The sequence below is a fragment of the Loxodonta africana genome, chromosome 27, assembly GCF_030014295.1.
Source record: "Loxodonta africana isolate mLoxAfr1 chromosome 27, mLoxAfr1.hap2, whole genome shotgun sequence".
Lineage (NCBI taxonomy): Eukaryota > Metazoa > Chordata > Mammalia > Proboscidea > Elephantidae > Loxodonta > Loxodonta africana.
The window spans coordinates 15,318,749-15,339,769 of record NC_087368.1 but is presented as its reverse complement, the minus strand read 5'-3'; the positions used below and the strand labels follow the sequence as shown (position 1 = coordinate 15,339,769).

General features: G+C 45.8%; 1 protein-coding gene and 1 long non-coding RNA gene across 7 annotated transcripts in view; one reads left to right on the top strand and one right to left on the bottom strand.

The window, feature by feature from the left end:
* LOC111752165 (uncharacterized) overlaps nt 1-2,680 on the bottom strand; it is a 79,163-nt gene extending 76,483 nt beyond the window's left edge. Inside the window, exon 1 of one of the 3 annotated variants that reach the window (XR_010319570.1) lies at nt 2,275-2,680. This is a non-coding gene — a long non-coding RNA (uncharacterized LOC111752165). The remainder of the gene's footprint in view (nt 1-2,274) is intronic. The other 2 variants (XR_010319571.1, XR_002787170.2) reach the window with 2 other exon arrangements.
* The window catches only part of RFTN1 (raftlin, lipid raft linker 1), a 238,501-nt gene continuing 219,367 nt past the window's right edge, over nt 1,888-21,021 (top strand). The window contains exons 1-3 of one of the 4 annotated variants that reach the window (XM_023554946.2): nt 2,711-2,931; nt 17,265-17,380; nt 17,689-17,775. In XM_023554946.2, the coding sequence (XP_023410714.1) occupies nt 17,374-17,380; nt 17,689-17,775 (94 nt within the window). In that variant the 5' untranslated portion in view covers nt 2,711-2,931; nt 17,265-17,373. Of the gene's footprint in view, nt 2,367-2,710; nt 2,932-17,264; nt 17,381-17,688; nt 17,776-21,021 lie in introns of those variants that run through there. The other 3 variants (XM_023554947.2, XM_023554948.2, XM_003415792.4) reach the window with 3 other exon arrangements.

Below are 21,021 nucleotides of genomic sequence, written 5' to 3'. Positions count from 1 at the left end.
CTGGCCACGGCTGCTTCTTACACTTGCCTAGGCTGGCTTGACTCCTCTGCTTTCCATGGGGGGGTGTGAGGAGAACCAGCTTCCCATTAACTCGGGGCCTGCATTTTATCAACTGCGAACACTCGGGACCCCAGCTCTGGGGCCATCTGTGACCTGTTGTGTGGTAATAGCGCGGTTTTCCCCGTGTTCAGCTCCCTTCCCGAGTACTTAGTGTTAAATCATAGGGGAAGGAAGTGTGAGCAGAGGAAAAACAGCACTATTACATGACCCCCGATGAGACCGCTGTGATAGAATTAAAAGCTGCCGCCCTAGGACATTCTAACAGATGACATTGTGAGGTTGCCAAGGTAACCCACCAGGATACAGTTCCAGCATCTTTGGGGTTGATGCTGGGTAGGTGAGGTCAGTTAGAGGTGAGGCCCAGGTGCCCAGAGTCTATACCCTGGCTGGCCAGTCCATGGCAGCCAAGTGAATAATCGGGGCAACCCAACAATGCAAGTGAAGTTGGCGCCTCTGTGGGTATTTCAGGTGAAAGAGATTAGAATACTCTGGTTAACTATGCCATGTAGGTTTCACAGAGCCTTAAAAGATCCGGAAGCTAATGATTCATCCATTCATTCCAGAAATGTTTATTGAACACCTACTACGTGCCAGGTAGGGAGGCCTCAGAACCTCTAGGTGGAAAGGTCAAGAATTCTAGAAAACTCAAAAATGGAGATCCATGCAGGAAAAAAAAAAAAAAAAAAAGACATTTAGATACGATCAGAACTCAGGAGAATGTGGAAGAAAATGGAAACCATCTGAACAGCTTCTTAACCCCACAGACTTGGCCGAAAAAAACAAAAAAAGAAAAGAAAGAAAAACTACGCACAAATTTTATAGAGTGGGAATGACTTCTTTAAAATAAATCAACCCCCTCCCCAACCATAACCAAGTTATGCTGCATTTTCTCCCTTCTCTCTTTATCTTCTTTTAAACACCCTATGGTTTTTGTTTTTTTTTTTATGGTTACTTTGGAACTACCGGTTATCACTTACAAATGCTTATAATCTTCCTCTAATGCGGTGTCTGTTAAAAAATCACCAAGATTTCAGATGGGCCTGCCTCGTGGCAACTCTAGGCCTCAGTCCGTTGAACACCATAAAAGTCACTTATAAGTAGGAATCGATTGGATGGCAACACATTTGCGGGTTTTTTTGCCGCATAGGTGGGTGTTCAACACTCCCAGTGCTGCCACTAGACACGGGTCACCACACACTACTGCTTAGCCCTGGAGTCGGGCCTTCACCTTGTCTTGATATTTTCTCCAGATCGCAAGCCCAAAGGGGGAGGAGATGAGTGATGTGAGGAAGAAGTGGGGTGGAAACGGAAAGGGGCAGAAAGGGATGAGGGGAATGAGAAGGAAAACAACTGGTATGGCTAGAGAAAAGGAAAACAATGAAGAAAATCGGTGAGAAGTGGTAACAAGGAGTTGCTGAAAACTAAATAGTGCTTCCTTACCCCCTGGGGGTGTTATTAATACCAGAAGGGCCTCATTAAAATACCAACGGGGCCTAAACCAACCCTCCACCCAGTGGACTCAAGGCTTACTGATCCCTCTTTTCCCAACCAGAAAATGTAGCTACTTACCTATATTATTTCAGCTGTCTTGATCCATCCCCCTTAATAATATGATTGGGCCAGACTGCACAACTCTTTGAAGTTAGAGTGCTTTCCTAAACACTTCACATATAATAACGAATTTAATTCTCACAATAACTCATGAATTCGTGCTATTCGACAAATGAGGAAACAGGTCAGAGCGGCAAATCATTTGCCCAAAGTCACACAGCCATTAAGTGGAGAGGTCAGGAGGCCAACTCAGGCCATTTGGTTCAAGGGTTCCAGAAATGATCCCCAGGCTTTAATTTCGCTTTGTTTAAATAGTTCTCAAAAGAAAAGTCTTTTACAGTGAGCTCACCACCTCACCTCTTCACTTACTAACGCAGCCCTGGCCGGCGCTTTATTTATATACTTTTCTCCCTGGGCTGCCTCCACAAGTTGCAGAGAAAGGTGACTCCTCAGATCTTCTCAAACCTTGGGAACACCTGAAGTAGGTGGAATAGGGTGTGGCAAGGAGGAACTGGAGCAGTGGCTTTATCTTTCCCCCTTTTAAGCACTAAACCCCAAGAAATAACATGAGCAGCACCCGAGACGCCTGAGGACGCGCCCACCTGTGGAATGGGGACTGAGAAATGGTCTTCTCTAAGAGTCCCACCCCTCTAGCCATCACACCTTGGTGGCAGTAGCTTTTCCAGCACCTCGTCTCAAATCTTGAGAAAGCTGATCCAAGTCTCCACGCGCGCTGTTGACTGCACACAACCTTGGTGAGGAGAGGTCAAGAGGGTGGGCCCGTGAGTCTCGGGCTCCTGGGCCGTGGGGTGGCGAAGGTCGCTCCCCAGGTGGTTGGGCGTGCGGCGCGCGGGTCGCTGGCCGCGTGGAGGCGGCAGCGTGGAGCGGTGAGGGGGTGCAGGGAGCGGAGGGGGCGCTGGGCGGGACCGCTGCTCCCACGGCGGCTGTCAGGGGCCGCGCGGCTTCCCCCGAAGATGCAGCGCAGCATATTTTGTACATGAGTTCAGAGGAAGAGGAAGTGTAGCCGGCGGACGCGCGGCGGCGGCGGGGGCGCGTCAGGGCTGGAGCCGGAGCGCGCCGGGCTCAGGGCGCAGAGAGCGGGAGCGCGGCGGCTGCGGGCTCCGCGGAGAAACTGACGCACGGACTACCAGCGGGGCAGACACCACCGCACGCTGCGCCACCACCCCCCGACCCCCCCCCTCTGGCGCCCACGCCCTCCACGCGGTGCCTCCTGTGCTTGGCACAAACTTTCCTCTCGGGACGCAACACGCTGTCTCTGGGAGCCCGCGCCCGCACGGTCTCCTTCGCCGGGCTGGAAAGGTAGGTGGGGGAGGGGGGAGTGGGGGCGTCAGGGCTTGGGGTGTCGGCGGGCGCAGACACCTCCAATTCGGCCCGCAGACCGGGTCCCCGGCGGGCAGGCCGAGTCCCGCGTGGCGCCTCCTTGCAGGTTGCCGGGACTGGGGCGTGTTACCCGGCGCGAAGCTGCCGGCAGAGCCCTCAACCCGGGTTGGGTGGGGTGGGGGCCTATCTAGTGGGTGCAGGCGTCTTGGGCCAACTTTTTTTTGAAAACCCCCCCTGGCGCGCTTTGGAGAGAGGCACCCCAGAGCAGCCTGTTGGAGGTCGTGGGTTCTGCGGGCTCCGGGGCGCCTAGGAAGGAAGGGGGGTGGGGGTGTTTGAGGCTACAGGTGGGTCCTAGGCAGAGATCCAGCGGGAGCTGGCCATGGAGTTCAGGTTGAGTAGGGCGCAGGGCTGGGAGCGAAGGCGGAGGCGGAGGCGGGCGGGGGTGGGGGTGGGGGGCGGAACCAGGTTGCCCCTCAGCATGCGCCCTGGGAGGGGATATCTGCTCCCGGGGCAGGGACTTTGGGTGGGCGTAATTAGACTTGCTATGCGCACGGAGAGAGCGTCGTAGCCACTGGAGGCTGAGAGACTCCGGCCTCTGAGAGAAGCCAGCAGCGAAAACGGGGACCTGCCTCCCATAAGGGCTTTTCCTTCCTTGTCCTAAGCACCTACGCTAGGCTCAAGAGTCTCCACGGTGGATTTGAGCGGGCGTATAAAAAAAAAATGGTGGTGTATATTTCACATGGCCCCGCTGTCAGGCACGCTCTCCGCTCTCCCGTGCCAGGACTGGTGCCCTTCACCTCGGGTATCACCGCCGTTGGCAGGGAGAACCGCGTGGAGGCCAAGGTGCTGGTCGCAGGCGCGCTCCCTGCCGTCTCCCTGTCGCTTTGCGCTTGGCTGGGCTGTTTGGCTGTGGGTGGTCCCCAGGGGCGCTGGGTGGTGTCAGTGAGTTGTTTAGGGCTTAAAAACAAACAAAAAAGTATTTTTTTTAAATAAAAAGTCTGGCACAAAACCCTGCATTTGAGTGGCTGCCAGGTTCCAGCATCACACCCTTCTTGTAATGGGTACAGCTGTTTTCAGATGCTGGGCGCAGAGGCAGGCTAGGCGTCTTCCAGCCCCTGCCATCGTGTGTCATCTCAGGATAAGTGAGGCCTTGCCAGGAAGGAAGCGGGGTGTAATGGGAGCGACCTCTGGGCCTGTGGGTAGGGCGCGCTTTGCACCCCACATGCCCCTGACCGCCAGGATTCCTAATTTGTAGGTCCGAACAGCAGAATTCCCTACCAAGTTCAAGTGACCCCAGATGTCACCAAATCTCACAGAAGAATTAGTCAACAAGCTGTTTGAGGCTCTTTGGTGCATGTGTGCACCAACCTCAGTGAAATCACTTTACTCTCAGGCTGAGCTCTGCAACCTCTCTTGCGTTCAGTGAGGTTTCTGGCCCTGCCAGCATCATTCAGGCCCCATCCTCTGGATGCGTTTGTCTGTCAAGTCCCTGGCAGGTTTTTCTTTGTTTGTTTTTTGGCTGCATGGACATGGGGCAAATGGAAGTGGAAGGCATGGAGTTAGCTAATAGATTCGGTGCAAGAATTCAGATGGAATAAATTGGGAATACAAGTCAGTGAGTTCTTTTTCTTCTTCTTGAGCAGAAATTTTTGGCTTACATTCAAATAATTGCTTTGTCTGTAGGGAAACAGGCAGAAATCTTTGGCGTGAGTGATGTGAGTTCTTGTAAAACTGCTTGTGTTCTTCCAGTCTTAGCTTTTCAGCAAAATTGAAGTTACGTGGGTCCATGGCTTGGTGGGCAGGAGTGGCTTGCCAAGTTTCTGACTTGGTGGGCTAAGCAGGGGGCACTGGGACTCTTCTCCCCCACCATCGCACCTTTTTTTTTTTCTTTTTAAATTTCAAACCTGTAGGTAAATTGCAAGTACAGAGACCACCCAGATACTCACCACATAGCATGTATCATTAGCGTTTTGCTGTATTGCCATAATCACATGTCTGTCCATCCATCAGTTCAGCTTACTGTTTTATGCATTTTCAAGGAAATTGCAGACATTGGTGTATGTCCCTCCAAAAAATTTCAGCACACATTTTAATATTCGAGTTTAATATGTGTTCATTTTTTTAGTAAAATTTACATACATACAGTGAAATGCATAAATCTTGAAAGTAACATTTGCATATTGTTTTGACAGAGGTATGCACCTGTGTAACCCCAGTCCCTATCAAGATAGAGAACATTATCACCCAGAAAGTTCCCTCATGCCCATTCCTGGTGAACTTCTTCCCTCTCTCTCCCAGTGGCAACCATTGTTCTGATTTTTTTTTTCTCACCGTAGGTTAGTTTTGCCTGTTCTTGAACTTCATATCAATGGAGTTATGCAGTATGAACTCCTTTGTGCGTGCTGCTTTCACTCAGCCTGTTTTTGAGATTCATACATGTTGTAATACCTCAGTACTTTTGTCTTCATTGCTGAGTCATACTCCAGAGTATGACCAAACTACAGTTTGTTTATATATTCCCATATTGCTGGACACATGGATTTTTCTCAGTTTTTTGACTGTTAGGAACAAGACTGCCCTGAACTTTTGTGTACAAGTGTTTTGTTGGACATAGGTTATCACTACTTGTGGGTAAATACCTAGAATTAGAGTATCTGGGTCACAGTAGGCATATGTTAACTTTATATGAAATAGCCACACCATTTTCCAATGTGGTTGTACTATTTATATTCCCACCACCACCAGCAAAGAATGCAAGAATATACTGCACCCCCATTTCCTATTCCAAGGTCAAGAGCATGATTTGACAAGTGTTCTTCTGGCCCAGAGGGACCCAGAAATTGGGACCACCTGAGATAATCTGGAAGCTGTTGTTTTCATAGGCGGAGGGACTGTGAGAAGTCCCTGACTCTGCCAGTAAATGGGTTTACACTAAATTATTGCAGACTGATGAGACAGAGTCTTTTATTTTTAGAAATCTTCAGAGAAGGAAATTCCATAGGGGAATGTACCCTGGGTTGTGAAAGAAGATTAAGTACTTTTTGCAAGAAGAAAAATAACCCCCAAACTCCGTAGAATTCCAGTAAACTTCTGCCTAGAAACTCCTGGGGGACTTTTGGAGCCCTGGTCTGGTTGACATGAACTTAGTGGAGATTCCCTTTGGATTTCACCAGCATGGGCAGCTGGCTGTTGAAAGGGACTGTGTTTGCTTTGAGAGCAGGTCAGATTTTTGCTTTTTAAAGACTCAGAGAACAGTTTTCCTGTTGAAGTGAGAGCTTGTCAACACCCCTCGTTTTGTCCTGGCTGAGAAAATGGATCTGTACCCTTTGATTCCCTTATATCTTAGTTGCCCTAGGTGGGGCCAGCAGCAGAACCTGGTTTGGGCTGGTCCATAACAGAAGTATTGAGCCTCCCTGCCTTCCCCAGGTGACTTGGATGAGTGGGAGCCTGGGATACAGATTCAATGTCTGGCCAGGGGATCCCAGCGTGGACCAAGCTTTGCAGGAGTCAGAGGATGGTTGGTGCAGAGTCTGGGGACTTTGCACTGTGCTTGGGGACTGTTCCTCTCACCCGAGAGCCTAGTCCCGTGCCTGCCACAGAGTGGGGCACAGTCAACATTGGCTGAATGATTCTTGGTACCCATCTGAGATACTACCTCTTTGGAGGTTGACAATGGGTGCTGAGATGTCAGGGCCCAAGACATACTCTACTAGGGGCTACTTTTACCATAGCCTGGGAAACAGGTTCAAAGTGTCTGGGTTTATGGAAAACTTTGCTGACTGTGAACTTTTATTGTATTTGCACCATTTTTATTTTATTATGGATTTTACTTTTGTTATTAAGAAAATAATAATTATAGCTACCACTGGCTAAGTGCTTACTCTTTGCCAGATCCTACTAGGCATTTTACATGCGTTATCTAAATTTAATCCTCATGAGAGGCGGTACTATTATTATCTGCACTTTAGTTTTGAGGAAACTGAAGCTTAGGGAGGTTAAGTAACTTGTTCCAAGTTCACATTTTCATGTTTCCTTACATTAGGGGAAGAGACTACGACGTTCTAGTTTAGCAAGTGCAGACTTCAGCTACAAGCACAGATTTCCAAATACACAAAGCCAAAGTATAATAGAAATGTACACTGGATAAGCAGAAGGAAGCTGCAGGAAATGATACACAGAGTTCACCTTAAGTCTTTTTTTCTTTTTGTTTTCGTTTTAAGCTTGATGAATTTGGTGCGACTGGGACCTATATGTTGTTGTTGTTGGGTGCCACTGATGTTGTCTCTGCTTATAGAGGTACTGATTTGGGTGACAATTAACAATATTATTGCTTTTTTGTTGTTGTTGTCAATTGCTGTTGAGTCAATTCTGACTCATGGCGACCTCGTGTGTGCAGAGTAGAACTGCTCCACAGAGTTTTCAAGGCTGTGGCCTTTAGGAAGCAGATTGCCGGCCCTATCTCCTGAGGTGCCTCTCGGTGGGTTCTAATTGCCAGCCTTTTGGCTGGTAGTCGATTGCTTGTTTAGGATTGTAATTTTATTGTAGTAAAAGAAAGACGTTGCCAGCTGATTGGCTTGGGTGTCTGTAGCTGAGTTGTCCAATATGGTAGCCAGTAGCCACATGTAGCTATTTACATTTGCATTTAAATTAATAAAAATTAAAAGTCCAGTTCCTCAATCTCATTAGCTACATTTCAGGTGCCCCAGAGCCACATGTGGCTAGTGGCTACGGTATTGGATAGCGCATGTATAGAACATTTCCATCATCACTGAAAGTTCTACTGCATGGTGCTACCCTATAGAAGGTGTTTCTCTTTTTCCCTTCAGTTTAAGTACCGGCAACACAGTTGGCTAAGGCTTAGGCTAGTTTTCACTGACAAAGAAATAAATTTAGCCATACATCTCTTTTATGTTTACCTTTTAAAGGTTTTTTTTTTTGTATGTGTGTGTGTGTATGATCTTTCCTCTCATTCACATTCAGTTTTTGACATAAATTTGAGTTTCACTTTTCTCATGGGCCCCTGGAGGGGCTTTCGTTATTATCATTACATGTTTTTACCAAGATGCTTCCTCATAAAAGATTGGTACAGCAGGCAAATGATGGCCACTGCTTGAACCCTGCTAATTTCTTGCCCTCCAAATAAGCATTCTGTTTAGCTTTTAAATATGCATGTAAGTGACTTACTCCCTACCTGGGCTGAATTCAGGAAGAAAAATCACTCTCAGTGGGCCAGCCAGAACCAAAGAGCTAGAGAATCAGGTCACATCCTACGTGTGATGGCTACCTGCCAAGACTGAGATGGAGGAGGCACCGCTTGGGTACTCGAAGGCTTCACTTTGGGGTTTTCCTGTGTTTGGCCTGCCCCATGGTGTAGGAAGTGATGGAGAGAGCTGGTGGTTTCAGTGTCCTGATTGTACAGGCCAGTGGAGGGATGCTATCATAGCCCTCACCTCCTCTGTGATGTACACGATTCCAGAATCAGGCTCAAAGGAGAGGGGGAGCCAGCCCTCCGTGTCAGTGGGCGCCAAGGCCAGCAGGAAGTAGAAAGTCAACATAAGCAATGTTTTGTTCAGTGTGTTTGACACTGACCAGCTCGTTTGCTACTTTATGATCCTGTATTGGAGATTTCCAGACTTTTTCAGCTGGGGAAGCCAGCTGTACTTCAGTGACAGCTTCCCATGGCTGTCACTCCTAAAATGTTCCTTTTTGTTGTTCCATACGCAGACCTCCTTGACTGTCAGAATTTTTTCTTTGCAGAGGATTGTCGGCTTCCAGTCTTCTGTGTGTTTTGAAACTCTGCCTTTTATTTCTCCCTCTGTCCTGAGGAATCCTTCAAGTTTTAAGGAATAGTTCCCAGATCCCTCAGCTGTAGAGAAACTGTTGTGATAGGCCTTATCCATAAGGTTGGATGAGGTTTGATTAATGCAGACTCTGGTTAATGGAGCATGACCGTATCATGTATTACCAAATTTCTGAAACCTAAGGTAGGAGGAATCAGACTGTTCATTTAAACACTTCTTATTTAGAGAGGTCTTTTGGGATCTCACAGTGCCTCAGGACACTTTATAAGCTTTCTTTTCAGTGTGGTGTAATTATGGATGTAAGCCAGGGCAGGTTAAAAGGAATCTTTACTATGGATAACAAGTAAGACTAATAATAGTACTAATAATGATTAACATTTATATTGCTTTTTCTATGTCCCTCAGCTCTTCTAAGCCCTGTACATGTATTAACTTATTTAACCCTCACCCCACAAGTGAATTTTGCTGTTGAGATTAAGTGTCTTATCCGAGGTGACACAGGTAGGAAGTGGGGTCACCAGAATTTGAACCTGAGCAGTCCAGTCCAAACTCTGTGCACCTAATCCCAGGACACAAGGAAGTATTCCAAAGGTGGTTTCCCATCCTTTACCAAATAATAAGTTTCTTAGTCCCGAAGGAGATTGATTGAGTAGATATTTGTAGTGCATCTTTTGAGGCCGGGGCATTGGGGTTGCTTCTTCTGGGAATGAAGAAGATGTTATTGGTGCCTTGGAGAAGTTTGCTGTCACGTGGGGAGATGAGGCACTGCCGAAATCTCTAGACCTCTCCCATGAACTCCAGGCTATTACATCCAACTGTCCACCCCACAACTCCAGTTGGATGTCTAACTTCATATGTCTAAAGACAAATTCCTGGTCTTCTGTGTCTACTGTTGGCTCTTCCCACAGCTTTCCTTGTCTCAGAAGTTGGCAGCTGCTTCCAGTTGTTCAGATGACAAACCTTGGAGTAGTCTTAGATTCTTAGATGCCCTTTATTTTTTAACCCTCATTTTCAAACCAAGGAGCCCTGGTGGTGCAGTGGTTAGGCACTGGGCTGCTAATGGAAAGGTTGGCAGCTTGAACCCACCTAGCAGCTCCATGGAAGAAAGACCTGGCAATCTGCTCCCATAACGATTACAGCCTAGAAAACCCTATGGGGCAGTTCTCATCTGTCACACAGGGTCACTCTGAGTTGGAATCAACTCAATGGCACCTAACAACAACACCACTTCCAAACCATCAATAAATCCAATTTTCTGCCTTCAAAACATGTCTGAATTTGACCACTCCGTCATCTGACTTCCACGGTCTGCCATTGGTCGGAATGATTCCTGTTGCCCCTCTGCTTGGCACCCTCCAGGCCTCCTGTAACACTCAGGGTAAAGCCAGAGCCCTCACCACGGCCCGCAAGGCCAGCACCATCTGCTTCCCTGCGGCTCTTTGATTTTACGTGTTACGTCCTCCTCACTCCGCCATGCTGGCCTTGCTGCAGGTCCAGGAACACTGCCGCTGGTTTGCACTTGCTGTTCCCTTGCCTGGCGTACCAGCCATTCCCTCACGCCCCATCACTGAGGCTCACTCCATCACCGTCTTCAGGAGTTTGCTTAAATGTCACCTTCTGGGTGAGGCCCCCCCAGTCACACTGTTTTTCAAATTGTACCACCTTCCCCTGCGCTTCCTATTTCTCTTGCCTACCTTGTTTTTCTTTTTCAGAATTGAATTTTGTTGATTATTTTTATTATTGTCTATTGTCTGTTTCTTTGTTTCTGAATGTGAAGTTCGTGAGGGCAGGGTGACTCTTTTTTTTTTTTTCCTCTTTTGTTTCATTTAGAACTGTTCCCCACATATGTAGGTGCTCAGAAAGTGTTTGTTGAATGAATAAATGGTCTAGAGAGGCAGTCCTGTTAGAGCTCAGCCTTGTAGGAGGGCCAAGACGGATGGAAAAGGAATGTCAGGGGGAGGTTCCGGTGGAGGTGAAGGAATTGTGTTGGCAGAGTCCTGGGTGTGCACACACAAAACATGGCAATGTCCAGGGTACGTGAAGAGAACAATGAGAGACAGGCCTAGAAGGAAGGGTAGTGAGATGAGGTGAAGGACTCCAAGCTGGACAGTGGATGTGAGTTAAGGTTTCTGAACCACTCGTGCCATACAGAATGGTTGATATGGCAGGAGCAGCGACAGGAATTAGGCGGGAGAGAAACCAGGGGATGCCTGATGTGGGAACACTTTTGACAGTCTTGAAATGGTAGGTGGGCGCAGAGAACGAAGTGGAGGAACTGGAAACATCCGCCAACACTCAACAACAGGTAGTTATCGGGGTGAGGACAGTGGCTGGAGCAGGTAGAGATACCAGGCGTTTGGAGCTTGGATGAGGGCAGTGATACTATCCACAGAAACAATAAACAGGATGAAGGACAGGCTTGTTGGGCCAGGTGTTGAGTTCTCTTTGGGGCATATTCTTCCAGAAATGCTGGGGAAAGCTCCAGGTGAAGATGCTGAAATAGGTCCCTGGGGAGCTGGGGAGAAGCCAGCAGAGGGAGACTGGGGAGTTTCTGTCTAGAGCAGGTAAATTTAGGGCGTGAGAGAGGTATGATTCCTAAAGGGGACACAGTACCATTTGTGTAACGTTTAAGAGCACACACAGCAATACCACGTGTTGATGTTTCACAAACTCTGCACCAGAGCACCCCAAAACACTGCAACAAACTTAGGAGGTGCTAAGGGATATTTTACATTTTTGTGGGAAACGTGGTGATACTTGATGTCTTTTGGGTACCATGTGAACTACTAGCTTGAGGTACTGCTCCATATCAGCATTACACTGCCCTGTGTTCCTTTTGCTGACGTCCTATCTTTGCGAAGCTGGGTTTTGTAGGGGGTGGGAGGGTGGGGGGGTGGCAGTGACAATCAGTGTGGAACAGGAAATGAGAGTACTGGTGTCCAATCTGTTTCCAAGGTTTGGGGGGTTGTGCCATGCCTAACAGGTTCACACATCTCGTTAGTAAGCAACTGTGGTTATTTAAGAATAAAAGAAATATATTTTTTCTTTCAGTTTATGTGTAGTACTTTTTCCGAAGTTACTAAATTGTTAGGACATAGCTCATCATGAAGTTATTTGGAACCAGCTACTTAATAAAGGTAGAGGGTCAGTGAAAAAGGAAAAAGAGGAAGCCCCTAAGGAATAAGAGGAAGACCCTCAACAAGATAGATTGACACAGTGGCTCCAACAATGGGCTGAAGCATAGTAATGACAGCGAGGATGGCACAGGACCAGGCAGTGTTTCATTCTGTTGTGCATAGGGTTGCTGTGAGCTGAAACCAACTCGATGGCACCTAACAACAGCAACACTTAATAAATGGAGCTGCTAGGTATTTCTTTTAGCCTGGGTGTGCTGTAAAAAACTTACCAAGGCACTAAGGGGTCCTGTAGGGTCGCTATGAGTCGGAATCGACTCAAGGGCACTGAGTTTTTTTTTTTTTTTAAGGGTGCCATGAACTAAGAAAGTTTCAGAACCTCTGCCATATGTTTTTCTGGGTGTTATATTGTATGTATATATGTAGATGTATGTTTGTAGAATATGAAAGATTGAAAGTGGGGATAGAAGGAGGGGAAGAACGGGGTGGGGTGGGGAGCAGGAAGGCATGGAAACGGCAACCAAAAAGTCTTATTGCTTAAAAAGTAAATGAAGCCAGTAACGTCAAATGTAAACATTTGTTAAAGCTGGGTGGTGGATATGTTTGAGATAGTTTATAATTAAAATAATTCTAAGAGAGCAAGACAGGAGGAGGGCTGAAGATGGAAATTTGTGGCACACTTGTGTTTGGGAGGTCAGCAGAGGAGCCTGGGAAGGCAAAGTCTGAGGCAGAAATTGATTCAAGAGATTGTGTGTGTGTGTGTAACCAGGGTGGTCAGCAAGGTTAAGTTCTTCTAGATAGTGGCTCTCCGCCCTGAATGAGAGGCTTAAGAAAAAAATCTTGAACCCCACTGAGTCCTGGTTGTTAGGAATTTGCAGAGGGTTAAGAGTGGAGGAAGTAGCCCTGGTGGTGCAACAGTTAAGCTCTCAACCGCAAGCCAAAAGGTTGGTGGTTCGAATCTACCCAGCGGCCCTGTGGGAGAAAAGACCTGGTGATGTGTTCCCGTAAAGATTACAGCCTAGGAAACCCTGTGGGGGCTGTTATACTCTGTCCTGTAGGGTCGCTATGAGTCGGAATTGGCTTGATAGCACCTAACAACAACAGGAGTGGGAGGAGACTAGATTTGTGCCCAGAGAACTGATTCTCAACCCTGGCTGCATGTTAGAATCACTTGGAGGACTGTAAAAAATACTGACTCTCAGACCCCGTGCCTAAATGCCTGGGCACCCGGACTCTTACTAGCTTTCCAGATGATTCTGACGTGCGACCAAGATTGAGCAACACTGTCCAAGGTCAGGATTTTGCAATTTTAATGTGCACAAGAATCACTTGCGGAATCCAGCTAAAATGCAGATTCTGATTGGGTTGGTCTGGGGTGGGGCCTGGGTTTCTGCATTTCTAATAAGCTCCCATGTGATGTTGATGCTGCTGGTCTGAGGGCCACACTTGGAGCAGCAGGTTCTTCTGAGAAGAGGCTGTTTTTCCTTAAGGGTGGTTGTGATGGAGTCCAGCAGGACAGCAGAATTTTACTTTGGATCAGATATCCGCTGAGACGTTGGGAGATTGCAGGGTGGATGATAAGCAAGTTTCCTCTTTCGTAATGTAAATGTTGTTACCTCAAGTGAATTCCCTCTCGGTGACCCTGTGTGACAGCGTGGAACTGCCCCATAGGGTTTTCTAGGCTGTAATCTTTACAAAAGCAGATCACCAGGTCTTTCTACCTCGAGCTGCTGAGCGCGTTCGAACCACCAACCCTTCTGTTACCTGATGAAAGCATGTAACTATTTGTGCCACCAGGGTTCCTATAATGTAAAAAAAAAAAAAAAATTTTTTTTTTGTATTAATTATCTTTTGTAATCTACTACAAAACTTGGCAGCTGAAGACAACAATAAACATTTACTGTCTCACACAGTTTTTGTGCGTCAGAAATCCAGAAGCAGCTTAGCTAGGTCCTTCTGGCTTTGGGGTCTCTGGTGAGGTTGCAGTAAGATGTCCGCCAAACTGGAGGCCGTTCTGGTGCTTAAGGACCCACTTCCACGTGTGTGGCAAATTAGTGCTGGCTCTTGGCAGGAGGGCTTAGTTCCTTGCCATGGGACTTCTCCACAGTGCTGATGAGTGTCCTAACAATGTGGCAGCTGGCTGTCCCCAGAGAGGGTGATATCGCCAAGAGAGAATCCACAGTGTCTCCTATAACCTTGCCTTGGAAATGAAGTCACATTTCCTCATTTCCACAATATCTTCTTAGTTATACAGGTTAGCCCTATTCATTGTGGGAGGGGACTACCAAAAAAGTCAAAGAAAGTCAGTTGGTGTCCAGTCGATACTGACTTACGGCAACTCCATACGTGTCAGCGTAGAACTGTGCTCCATAGGGTTTTCAATGGCTGTGACCTTTTGGAAGTAGATTGCCAGGCCTTTTTTCTGAGGTGCCTCTGGGCATTAATATCAGGAAGAACATTGAGGGTCACTGTGGAGGCTGGCAGTCATAACCCTTATTAGTTCTATTTTCATTGTGATCTATGTTCTCCCAGTTTAAAAAAAAAATGTGAAATTTATATACAGATACACTCGTTGTTGTTAGTTGCTGTCAAATTGGTTCCAACTTATGGTGACCCCAGGGGTGCAGAGTAGAACTGCTCCGTAGGGTTTTCAAGGCTGTGATCTTTCAGAAGCAGATTACCAGGCCTGTCTTCTGAGGTGCCTTTCCGTGGGTTCAAACCGACAATCTTTCAGCTAGTTGTTGAGTGCTTAACTGTTTACACCAATAGTACTGTTTTATATAGATTGTTCTTGACACTTGGCATTGAATCAGGACCATTTCCAACAGGTAAATATTAGCTATCCTTGGGTTTCTGTCTTAGACTGTATTTGCAGGATATCAAAATTTGACATTATCTGAAGAGTTGACTGAATTCTCAATTTTTCATTTAGATTTCTGGGTTGAGCACGATGTCATTATCGTGGAAAGACTTCTTAATTTGGGTCATCAGTTCATACTTTGGGTGACTGAATGATGTAATAAACATGCTCTAGTCTTCAAATACAGAATTTGAGTGTAGAAATAAAAAACGAGTTTGCCAGCTGATCCGACATCATTGCATATAATTGCCCCATCTCTGGTTGCTTGTCATGAGCTGTTGGCATTTGTTAAAATTAGCTTTACGGTCTGTCTCAGTTTAGCAGCAAGTGTGGTAAATGAGGACTCACACTTAATGAAACTAATTTGTATTTGAAAATATAACTACATTTATTGCCCCCATTATTTAAATGTGTGCATTCTAGTTGATAATAAAAATGAACCTGCAAATTGAGGTTTTTATTAACTGTAGCTGAAAAATAATCTTTTAAGAAGGTGAACCTTTTTGAAGGATTTTTCCCATGTTTTGTTTGCATCTTCGGAAGCATTTCAGGAACAAATTAAAAATACTTTCAAAATAAAATATTAGAAGTTCCAGCATTTAAGATGACAGAGGACATCGTGCATCATTGATGGTCAGCTTCTTCTGGAGCCAAGTCTATAGTGTTGTGCTCTGTGTTTTATAATGATGACTTTCTCTGATCACCCTGGCATCCTGTTCAGACTTCTAGAACAGCCAACTCCACTGCACCGTGTGTCTGTTCATTGTCTTTCTTTCCCTTTTGTGTCTGTGTATTCACTTTTTGTATTGCCTATGTCTGATTGAGGGCCTCATCAAAGCTATTATCATTGTTAGTTGCTGTCAAGTCGGCTGTGACTCATGGTGACCTTATGTCTAACGGAACAAAATGTTGCCTGGTCCTGTGCCATCTGCATGATCATTGGTATGTTTTGAGTCCATTGCTGTGGCGGTCATGTCAGTCCATCTCATTGAGGGTTTCCCTCAGTGTTGCTGATCCTCTACCTTATCAAACATGACGTCCTTTTCTAGTGATTGGTCCCTCCTGACAACGTGTCCGAATTTAGCGAGACGAAGTCTTGCCAGCCTCACTTCTAAGGAGCATTCTGGTTGTTTCTTCCAAGACTGCTTTATTCGTCCTTCTGGCCGTCCACAGTATAGTCAATACTCTTTATCAATACAATAATTCAGGTGCATCGATTCTTCTTCTGTCTTCCTTTTTCATTCATTTCATAGGCTTTCACATGCAGATAAGGTGATTGAAAAGACAAAGCAGACCTTAAAAAAAGTGTGTCAGATGAATGAAGGAATTTGGAATGTAAGTTCCTGCCCTATGGAGCTGATGGTTGGAGACTCCTGTATGAAGCTGGTGCACCACACATCTAAGACACACTGCACTCTAGATTTGATCAGAAAGAATTGGTTTTCCAGAATGTCACTAGCTGAGGGATCTTTGCTCCCTAGTCATTTGCAGTCTCTAACGTCCTCTTCCTGTAGTTAGGGGCTCAGAACCGCCCTTTGCTTATTTCATTCCCCTCCCCAGACAACGTCCAGTTCCTAATTACTTTGAGCCGATTCCTTCTAGAGAGCTGTATGTGTGTTTTGGCTACTTTCCTGCTGTCTTACCATAGGAATGGGGAAAGACCTGCTCTCTTTTCTCTACCTTTGAAGACCTCTTGAAGGTTTTTCCTGGCACCTTGATGCTAGGGAGACCCGTACACCTGGGTGCAGAGATGGCTGCAGCCCAGCATCTGTAGACAAAGATATGAAAAGAAGAAAATCTCCTATGCAACTGTCAAATAATCAAAACCGATCCAACAATTAACTCACACATAAAACAAGTAACCTGATTACGTTAGGTGTCAGTTTAAGGTGACTGGAGGGATTTGGAGAGACAGCCACTGGGGCTGGATGGATCATGGACAAAGTACTGGGGACTCTTGTCACACACAGGTGATTTTAAGCATGTGTCCTCCACAAAAAATAAACCAACAACTACAACAACAAAAAGAGAGGTAGCTAATGAATGACACTGCTTCTCGTGATTCCATCCGGAATGAGCAGGAGGTCGGAGAGGCTAGTCCATTGGTCTCGCTTTCCACCATGCCTCTTGTAGGTCCAGTATCTGGCCACCTTGAGTGTGTACACAGAAGCATTATTCAGTAAGTAGGGCCCCTGCTTTTACCTTATGACCCAACAATCCCTCTCCTGGGTATTTACTGTGGAAAAATGAGAACTCATGTTCACACAAAAACCTCTTCATGAACGTGTATAGCTGCTTTATTCACAATCAACCCAAACTGGAAAACAATTCTGATGTTCTTCAAAAAGCGAATGGCTAAAGCAGGGTCCCAAATGCAAGCTAGTCTTTGACTGGTGCTTAACCAGGGGATAGCAGGCCGTGGTTGTTTTGATCAAACTTGATGTATCAGTTACTTATTGTGTAATGAACCACCCCAAAATTCAGAAGCTTAAAACAATAATCATTTATTTTGCTCAGGCTATCTGCAGTTTGGGCCAGGCTTGGTGGAAACAGGCTTTCTTTGCTCCACATGGTATCAGCAGCTTGACTGTGGCTGGAGGATCTACTTCCAAGATGGCTCACTCACATGATTGGCAAGTTGGTGCTGGCTGTCGGTTCCTTTCCACATGGGTCTCTCATGGGGCTACTTGGGCTTCCTCATGGCATGGTGGCTGGGCTCCAAGAGCAAGCATATCAAGAGTCAGGAAGTAGATGCTCCCAGTTTCATAAGGCCTGGGCCCAGAAACTGTGTCATTCTACTGTATTCTGTTGGCCAAGTCATCACAGAGCCCAGATTCAGGGGAGGTGGCATAACCCCATCTCTCAGTGAAAAAAGTATGAAAGAATTTTGAGGCCAGATTTTAAAACTATCACAGTTGTCTTTTACCATCTATCCCACTAGAGATCTTGACCCCTGATGGAGACGTGCTTACACTGAGATGTTCCTCAACATTCAGTCTCTGTGAGAGAATCTATGCAGCCCTGCCAGGTGACTCCCGTCTCTCAAAGGCCCATAACCAGCCCTTGCCCAAGCCTCAAACAGTGAACAATAAAGTTCATAAAACTCTACAAGAATGTAAGGCAATGTTATATCTTATTTTCCCTGCTTTTGGTTTTTTTTTTTTTTTTTTTGGTTAGCTAGAATTTTTCTGACTTGACAGCAATGAGTTTGATTGGTTTAGGGACTATAATAGATATTCTTAGAATGATATAAAAGTCTTTCCCATTTTAACAAGCGTGGGAGTTCGGTCAAGAATGTAGGAAGCAACTAAATGAGCCGTTTGGGGGCAGGCAAGCTAGGGACCCTTGACACAAAAGAAAAAAAGGAACAAATTCACACTAAGAGTTTGGTGGCCAGCAACTGCTTTGTGTCTCCCCTTCTCGGAGAGAGATGTGCTTTAGAGGTAGTTGTTCAACCAGTGTTGCACTCATTCCAAAAAAAAAAAGACCCTCGAAAATTTGAGACCCCAGGGAATCACTGATGATGTACAGTTTTGCTACTGGTTGGTCTGGTTATGTTTTCTGTGTCTGGTCATAGAGGTGATTTTCCTGGCACTCCTTCATGTTCGATGAGATCAAGCACAGTACTCTCTGGGGTGAACTGAGACAGATACCTTGAGTTTGGGACAGTCTGATTGAAACCTTAAAGTTGTGAATTGAGGGAATTTTCCTAATACTTCTTGCCCCTCCACCACTGTTTCTGAGTGTTTCATGTTTATCTTGGCACTCCTTTCCTCCCTTCTGCCTGCTTTGGGTATCCTATTCTTTATAGAAGAAATTAAATCATACTAAACTCTTAATGGCTACCAGCAGCTTAATTTGTTACTCTTCCCATGGGGATATTTGTGGTTTAAAAGGCAATGCTTGTGAAGGGAAATTCTGATTTCAAAGGAATGAACCTTTAATGCTAGAATTTATATAATGTTGTTGTTGTTGTTAGGTACCGTCAAGTCAGTTCCAACTCATTGCCAGTTTTCAAGTGATTGTACCAATTTCCACTTCCACCATTAGTGTAGGGAAATTCCATTTTTTTTTCACATCTTCTTCAACTCTCGATAGTAGCAGTTTTTTAAACATTTTAACTCTTCTGGTGGATGTATTTCGTTGTGGTCTTCCTTTCCGTTGCCCTGAGAAGTAATGACGTTGAGCTTCTTCGCATATGTTTCTTGGCCATTTGTATATCCTCTTTGGAGGAGTGTTTGTTCAGGCATTTTGCCTATTTGCTATAGTCTATCTTTTCCTTATTGGTTTGTACTAGTTCTTTGATTGATTGTGGAGATGAGTCATTTGTTGAATGAATTCAGTGGTGTGCAGGATCCTGACCATGAGAGCAGTTGGTCTGCATCTCTTCCCAACCCTGTGATCAGTGACAGTGTATTGGTCACTCGAAATCCGCCACGGCAGGAGTGTTTACACCATGGAAATAGGCAAACCCTACAAATGAGAAATTTTTCCCCCTCAAAGAGCTGATTTCCCAGCACACTATTAGATAAATGTATTATAAATAGCTTTTTCTAATCTGCAAATTGCCTTTTTGCTCTTTTTAAGGTACATTTTGAGGAACAGATTTTTTAGTCTTAACGTAGTCTACTTTGTCAAAGTTTTCCTTTATGGTTAGAACTTTTTGTGTCCTATTTAAGAAATCTTGGCCTACACCTCTATGTTTTTTTATATGGCTAGGTAATTGTCAGTTTTGAAATATTCTACTTTGCTTCACTTTTCCCCTACTGATGCAGGACCACTATGTACAGTTGTACAGGTTGTTCACGGCACAAGAGGTAAGTAGGGGCTGAAATCCAGCCCTTGCTCCACTCAGTAAGCCATGGCTGGCATAGGGGCTGCATCTCATCAAAGGAGAGGCACCTTTTCCTAAGTCTTACAAAGGCATTGGATGGGCCAGGGCTCTGATACCTTGAACCCCACACTGTCTTTCCAGCCTGCCAAACTGAATTTTACTGCTCTTCCCCTTCGCACGTTGTACTTTCCTGCCCCCTGCTTTTGCTCTTGCTGTGCTGTCCTGTATCTGCATAGTCTCATTTCAAATCTGTCCATCAAAGGCTATCACAGATACCTCCTTTAGGCCTCTTGTTTTCCCATCTTGTATTATAATTTGTGTGTCTGGTCTCCCCCACCAGGCTAAACTCCTTGAGGACAAAGACTATACTGTTTAAATCCCTGGTGGTGCTTTGCCCGTAGTAAAAAGCCAAAAACCAAACCTGTTGCCGTTGAGTCAATTCCTACTCCTAGCGACCCTATAGGACAGAGTAGAACTGCCCCATAGAGTTTCCAAGGAGCGCCTGGTAGATTTGAGCTGTTGACCTTTTGGTTGTATGCTACAGCGCTTAACCACTATGCCACCAAGGTTGGTTTCCTTGCCCTTAGTAGGCAGACATGCACGAATAAGTGACTTGTTGGTTCTTGGGGCATTTCCAGTTCTGCTGTGGTGGTAGTAGTGCCCATCTGGGCAGGATTACCTGTTTCCCAACCCTTAGGAGCCTCCTGGTCTGCTCCTCTTCCAGTTTGCCCCAGCGCATGCCAGTCTGCCTGCTTTGTAGCAGTTAAATACGCAGCCTCTGTGTATATCAGCTGTTTTATCTGCCAAAGTACAACGTATTTTATAGCTAATCAGTTCAAGCAGGTTGCACATAAATCATGCCTGCTCTGGCCCTGTGGACGCGAATGTTCCCTTATTAAGGCATAAGTGAGCCTTCCTGTTCTCATCCATTCTTTTGACTTTTTTTTTTTAATTACTTGAAAGTATAGCCTGGTATTGTTACACCCCCTCATCCACCCCCCTACCCCACCATACACCGCTTTTTTGAGGTTAAGTTTGTTTTTCTGGAGCTTGCCAGATTGCCTTAGGAAGCTGCGTGCCTTGTGAATGGATTGAGCAAAGGGAAGTTCTTATCTCCGAAAGGAAGCGGTCACCGCGTTTCTGTTTGTGATATTCTTGGCCGGTTAATATTTTTGTGAAATATGTCCTGTGGCAGCACCCGGACCCTAGAGAGGAGGGAGATATTGGTCATGCTCAGTACACAAAAGGAAAAAATCTCCTGCTGAAGTCTGGAGAGTGGAGAAAAGTCATTTCATGAATGTCATTCTGCCTAAATAAACAGAGAACCTTCATTGTTTTCAATCCCTTGAGAGATGGGAAGCTCAACCCACCCCTAGTGTGCACATTATTTTAGCATTTCTCCATTTTCGTTTCAAGCTGTAGCTACAGATCTTTGTGCTA